This window comes from Tupaia chinensis, unplaced genomic scaffold (genome assembly GCF_000334495.1).
Source record: "Tupaia chinensis unplaced genomic scaffold, TupChi_1.0 Scaffold143672_1, whole genome shotgun sequence".
Classification (NCBI taxonomy): Eukaryota; Metazoa; Chordata; class Mammalia; order Scandentia; family Tupaiidae; genus Tupaia; species Tupaia belangeri.
The window spans coordinates 113860-121172 of record NW_006203520.1 but is presented as its reverse complement, the minus strand read 5'-3'; the positions used below and the strand labels follow the sequence as shown (position 1 = coordinate 121172).

The window sequence follows — 7313 nt, the reverse complement described above, 5'->3', positions numbered from 1 at the left end:
TTTGAGAGGTTTTTGCTATAGGGCATGTGTGCTCGCCAGATAGACAGAGAGAGACAGAGAGACAGAAAGCGAGAAATCACCCCCCATGGGAGATGGCCACAAAGCAATCCATTCTTCTCTCGGGATCTGGACATGCATGAACACATGCCTGGCTTGAGTTTTAAGCCACCAGGTCGGGGACGCGAACCGCAGTCGACTACATGCGAGTCCAGGGACATTGCCATTACCTTAACTGCTGGTCCCGATATATGACAGTTCTTAAGGTAACAGGGTAGTTTCTGTGTGTGTAGTAGCAGTACTATCTAGGTTTACATAAGTGCAATCAATGATGTTAGCCTAATAACAAAATTGCCTAAAAATATATTTATCAGAACATATTTCTGTCATTAAGTAATGTTTGGCTATGTATACATATTCAAAAACTTCTTTATTTTATTAATTGAAGTGCTACTACAAAAATACCTAAATTTAAAAATAGTGGTGTATACAAATACAAATCAGTTATTTCTATAGTTACAGTTTAAACTATGTGTAATCAAAATTACATAATAAAAAAAGTCAAGATGTAAAAAGTATATTTAGGAGCCAGCATATGATGTGTTGGTGACAGTGCTGGACTCACCCATGGCTAACCATGCTTTAAGTACTGAATCTGGCATCTTGCTTTCTCACTTTTTTTCAATTAAAAATTTATTATTGTTTTTATTTCACATGCAATCACTATGTATTATTACAGCATAAAAAATGAATTTTACCAGCATGAATACACTGTAAATTTGTCCAAAGATATTACTATATGGATTATCATCATCAACAGATAATTTTCCACTTTTGTGTCCCTTAAATGTTTTCTTCTCTTTCTCTCTCTGGTGAGCACATATACCTTATAGCAAATTTAAATAATAAATAAAATAAAATAAATCTTTTAAAAAGTGTATTTAATGCTGAATTAATGTAGTTACTTATTTTAGGACACTGGTCAGGTACTTCTGTATACATTTAATACTGAAATGACAGCATACCTTTTTGAAACTGACAGGCCACTTTATTATGTCTTGATTGATGACCAAGCCATGATCATGGGAGTTCCCATAGACAAAGTTCCCTACTTTAACCAGTAGCCAACTGTGGTTAGAAAACTTAACAAGATTCAGGATATTATACTGTATCATATCATTTCTTTTTTCATTTAGGGGCATATTGTACCCAGTGCTGTTTGTAAATTGGCTTTTCCTCAGAAATGAATGAAACTGGATTAGAGGTACAATTCAGAAATTAGAAATAAATTTAATATAAAGGCAGAAGGTTTATAACTATGAAGTAATCCCTTAATTTCTACTCTTAGGTTTCTTTTTTGGTAGAGGTTTAGTTTTGTTTGGGTAGTTACCATCTCATGGCACATGCAAAATAAACTTTTTCCTATTAGTGAAAACAAGATAGGAGCAATCGTATATTTTCAGAAAAAATTCTATGAAGTTTCACAGAAGCTGATTTGACCATGAATTTTGGTAAAAACCAGACTAATAAAGTTAGGTTTGCACTTCCTGGAAGCTAATCTCACTGCTTTAAACAAAGCACAACATAGATGGACATGTTTAATTTCTACATAGTGCTGAAAACATTGTAAACTATGTGTGTGTCTAAACTCATTCAAGTTTATGAATTAAATAAGTGGAACTTGTGGCTATCAAATACATTTTAGTAAAATTTTTAAAAGAGAAAGAAAAATTTACTCTTTGTCTTTTGCTTTTTTTTTGGACAGGTTTTTGCTATAGGGCGCGTGCGCTCGTCAGAAAGACAGAGACAGAGATAGAAAGCGAGAAATCACCCCCCAGGAGGGATGGCCAGGCCGCAATCCCTTCTCCATTCTCCTCTTGGGATCTTCTCTCGCGCTTGGCGTGAGTTTAAGCCACCAGGTCCGGGACTCGAACCGCGGTTGACTACATGGGAGTTCAGTGACATAGCCATTATGCTAACTGCTGGTCCCTCTTTTGTTGTTTTGTTTTGATTTTGCTAGGGCACATGCATACTTGTCAAAGAGAGACATAGCAAGAGGAAGAGGAGAAAGCACACTCCATGGGAATGGTGGTAGCACGATCCCTTCTCTATGTCCCCTTCCTTTTTGGGATATTGGACATGCACACGCATGCACCCAGTTTGTTTCTAAAGCTCCTGTGTCTGAGACACAAACCCTATAGTAGGCCATGTGGGATCAGGCTGACTTAACCACCATATCACAGAATCAGTCCTGTTCTTTTTCTTTATTTCAGATATTTTGTTAAAAGCAATTGTCATGTGACATTACAAGGAACAATTTATGTCAATACATAAATATAAAACTCTTGAATTCTAAAGAGATTTTTAGAAAGCATATAAAGCTCTTAACCTTTGGATTACTAACATTTCATTGCAGAAAGTAATTGTTTTATAATTTATACACTGTTGTGTAATTTTTTTGGAATAGAAGCAATCTAAGTAGGCTGTAGTCACAACTATGCTTCCATCTTTTTTATAAAGATTTTTTAAATTATTATTTAACTTTATTTACTTATTTTAATTTGACCATGGAGAGAAAGAGAGAAAGAGACAGAGAAAATGAGAAAGCAAGCCACCAGTTTTGGGACTGGAACTGTGGTCAGCCTTGTGGAAGTCCATCATCCTTAACCACACACCACTTGCCTATGCCTATGTTTCCATCTTGACAAGATTACCTGCTTTTCTAAGAATGAACATTAATTTAGCACAAACTGAAGATGAAAGATTATAAATGCTAGTACAAATAGAGAAAAAGTTAACAAAAAACAATAATATAAAGTTCTCTATTGAAATAATATATATAGCAACATCTTTGACCTGATTAACATACACTGAATGCATGCTTTGTGTAACTATATTGTATTCAATAAAGATGTACAATGATTAAATGGAAAAAATAAATATTAAAATAAAAAATTAATTAGATGGCAAACTAAACTTTATACATGTATATATTTTACATTTACTTGATTTGCTCAACAAATTTGACTAATCTCCCTTCCATAAAGATATTTATACATAATATTTTGATTTAGATATGTTTAGTTTAAAATATAAAATTACTTGTAAATCAAGTAGAATGTGGTTCTGAGCTTACATGTATTATAATTTGCTTCATACTTAAAATTAAATGATGGGGGGCCGGCAGGTGGCATGGTGATTAAAGATACTGGACTCCCACATGACTGACTGTAGTTTTAGTTTCAGACCTGGTTGCTTACTTTCTAACTTTCTGTCTCTTTCTATCTGTTTTTCTATGGTCAAATTTAGTAATAATAATAATACATTTAAATGATGTAAATTTTAAAAATTAAATGATGATCCCTATTCCCATAATTTTTGCACATAAGTATACTTAAGAAAAAATAATTTGTTTCTATGAATCATTTTAGGATATTGGGTAAAACCCATTAGTGTTCTCACCAAAAGCATTACATGGCGGGATTGGGCAACAGCATATATATCACTGTAGATAAACTAGGTAGGATCAGAAATGGCCATTATGTCAATGTTCATTGGCTTTGTATAAACTCCTAGAAAATATATATGTATTTGATCATTTTTTAATCTTTGTTTTATCGTTAATCATTTCTTGGATATTTTTGAAAATTTAATTCTACAGGAAAATATTTTTTCTGATACAGTTAAATACTTTAAAGGTCTAAGTTCCTAATGGCAGAATTCTCTAAATAAACATAGTAATTACATATATACTTATATGTAGTGCAAAAAAATTATTCATTGTGTTTTATCCTGTTGAACAAAGCATGGTCACAATGTTGCAGCTTAATAAAATACCTCCAAGCACTGGCAGTATTTGAACATGCCTGATGCATATTCTGGTTTTGGAAAATGTTTTATCTGCCAGGAAAGAAGCACACGTTGGTCAGCATTTTTTGGAGATTCCATTTGCATTTTCTTCAAAAGTATCTCATGAAACACTTGGTGCACCATATACACAACATGATAGATTAAAAAGCTGGAGTCTGACACAGTCATCATGTCCACAGGAGATGGTGCAAACTCTAAGGAAGAATTTGATGGACAGTCTCCAGTTTTGCCACAAACTGAGCCAGCAAGTGAACAATTAAAAAAGGAAATCCAGAGTTTACCAAAGTAAAAGTCTTCTGGGTATTGAGAAGGATTAACGGTCTTGAGAAATTGTTTGAAGCCAGGGATTTCCCTTTCCTGGCTTGAAAATAAGAGGCTCCATGGAAAAAGTACTGTTCTCTATCTATGAGAGACAAAACACTTTCCCACTGTGATGAATGGACATTTATCATGATCAACACTTTTCCTGAAATTAAATAAAATTCTTTTTCAAATTTCAGACTGAAAATACTCACTTCACCTCCAGATAATATATATACATTTGCAGATAAAACTTTTATTTTAGTCATAAAATTGAAGTCATGAAATGTAGTAAGACCAGTTGTGGCAGAAAGTTTTTCTGTAAAGGCCACACAGATGTCCTTTTTTATCATCTCTGCCTTTAGATGCTGTAAAAACAGCTCCCCTTGCCTGTTATCAGATACATAGAGTGCCACCCACTTCCAGTCAAAATGTAGCAACAACCAGATGATTCCATGTTCCAGAGGAGCTTTCTTAGGTTGCCATCTGATAAATTGATGGAAATTGTTCTTCATCAGCTAGGATGGTATCAAGAGAACTGTATGTGATCTGAATAAGAAAAGAAGTAGCTTGATTCTGACCTTAGTGAAATTTGTGGTTGTTTCACTTAAACAGGTAGGAGATAATTCTGATAATTCTGAGTATCTCCAGGTAAGACAAATTAATGGGATATTAGGTGAATAGCAAATCTGCTGTGCAGATGACCTTGTCTGGTGGTCATTAGAAAATTGGGTTTCTCAATTCTAATTGTTCTAGGAAAGATCATGTGACTAGTTCAGATAGTTCTGTTGCTCCTTGACAAAAGCATTAAATAAAAAGTGTGATGTTAAATATATTTACATCTGCTCTTTACATCTACAGAGGGAACTGAAGAAGGGATAAACTTTATGCAGATGATGCACAAAGATACTGGTGATTCTGTCATGCTGGACCCCTCTGACTTGTCAATTAGATGCTTTCTCCTTTCCAATCAATGTTAAGTAGAAACTCCAATCTTTTGCTACTGTGGACTTGTCACCAAAGTATAACCTCTTTTTATTTTTTAAAATACAAACACCCTCTCTGACTTTTTTTTTAAGTTTATGAGTCTCCCAATGGAGAATTTATTTTATTTTTTTATTTTTATTTATATGTTTAACATTATTCATGCATTAAATTGCTATACATCATTTAGATTGTAAAGAAACTTTACCCAGCATGATATATACCTCAGTCTAGCCCAGTTGAGACCACCACTCATCAACAGATAATAGACCTTACCTGTGTCCCACAAGTGTCTTACCTCTCCATTCCACCCCCCAAATTTCCTACACTCTTCTCCTCATACTCTCTTTCCACTTTGTCTCTAGTGTCAATTACAATTTTTAATACTGTTATGTTCTCCAGTCTTTTAATCTCTACCACAGAGTGTAGACAGTCGGTACATGTAAAGTGGAGACATGCAATGTCTCTCCTTCATAGCATGACTTGCTGCACTCAGCAACAAAACTTCCATATTCATTCACTTTCTGTCAAATTCTATGACCTTGTTGTTTTTTATGGCTGAATAGTATTCCATGGAGTATATGTACCACAATTTTTCACTGCATTCATCTATTTGTAGATCTTTGGGTTGATCCCATATCTTAACAATCGTAGGACCAGCAGTTAGTGTAATGGCTATGTCACTGGACTCCCATGTAGTCGACCACGGTTTGAGTCCTGGACCCCATGGCTTAAACTCACACCAGGCACGTGTGCATGCGTGCCCAAGATCCCAAGAGGAGAATGGAGGAGAAGGGATTGTGGCATGGCCATCTCCTCTGGGGGGCGATTTCTTGCTTTCTATCTCTCTGTCTCTCTCTGTCTTTCTGGTGAATGTACACACCCAATAGGAAAAAAAAAAACTCTCTAAAAAAAGAAAAAAAAATCGGGAATAAGGCTGCAATGAATATAAATGTGCAAGCACTTTTTTTTTTACTTTTGCAGAACATAATTCTAAGTTGATGCTGTATGTTTTACCAGTAATGTCTCCTGAGTAATGCTTGTGTTAGATAGTTTTCCTGGAAATAATCTCAGAAATTGAGAGTTGTTATGTGGAGACTAACTGAAAGTGCTTTCAACAGGTTCACCTACATAGGTATGAGTAATGGTTGTTGGTGAACCACAACAGATATAGCCAATTTGGGGACATCTCTGCTGGAATGTATTTGTATTTGTCCCAAGTGATAGCCAGATCTAATCATCATTTTTCTCTGGATGGCCCTAATAATGTCTTCTCCTAAGATATGGTTTGACCACTATGCTATGTGCATTTTCTAGAAGGCACACATTTAAAAATTCTCAACAGTCAATATTCCCAGCTTTGGGGTTATATGCATTGGTCATGGACAGGAATCTGGGTAGAGCCTCAGATTCTATTTTCTTATTTAAGATATCATCCTTACACTGTTAGTCTCATAACCCAGGAAGTTCCCTGTGATCTGTTTATAACTATCAAGGGGTGCATTAATTCAGCTTTCACATTTTCTTTGCTCTATGTGAGAGAATTTCATTAGGAGATCCAAACATTGTTCTGCAGACCTGACAACCCACTTACCTGTGGGCTTTTATAGAGTTCCAAAAGGGTTCCAATTAGCTGAAAATGTTGGTGTATTTCCTGAAATAATAGCCACAGATTGCTTCTGTGTCTGGCAGTTGTAATTAGACAGAGTCTGGTTCCTTCCAGAAAGCAAAAATAGAGCACTCTCTAAGGTCTTTTGGTAACTGGGAAATGCATTGTAGAGATTATAACCCAGAGAAATGTTGGGAAGCAAATGGGGGATCTTGTTGATCTCTTTAATGGCAAAGAGAAAGGACAAAACATGTTGGTAGTTCTTCCAATACCATCTAAAAAGGGCGAGGATAGCATTAGGAAATACAGTCACTGTAATTAAGGTCAAACTCCTTGGCTAATCTAAGAGACACAAAGTATTAGACTTAAATACTATTCAGAGATCCCCCCGTGTGGATAATGCAGCTGATGTGAGTAAGGTTCCTGGGCTCTGGAAGACCCTGAAATAGTTCTCCCTCCCTCCATTTAAGCAAATTGTGTTCAATCAAACAAGCTAGGTTCTGAGGACATTGTGAGTGGGATCAGATCATAGTGAAGGATAATGCTGTCATAT

At 35.3% G+C, this 7313-nt stretch overlaps 1 protein-coding gene across 1 annotated transcript in view; it reads right to left on the bottom strand.

Annotated features, from left to right (window-relative positions):
- LOC106733406 (vomeronasal type-2 receptor 116-like) overlaps positions 1–4035 on the bottom strand; it is a 13827-nt gene extending 9792 nt beyond the window's left edge. Inside the window, 1 exon segment of the mRNA XM_014582608.1 lies at positions 3835–4035. Coding sequence (XP_014438094.1) covers positions 3835–4035 — 201 coding nt within the window.
- Positions 4036–7313: the final 3278 nt, after the last annotated feature.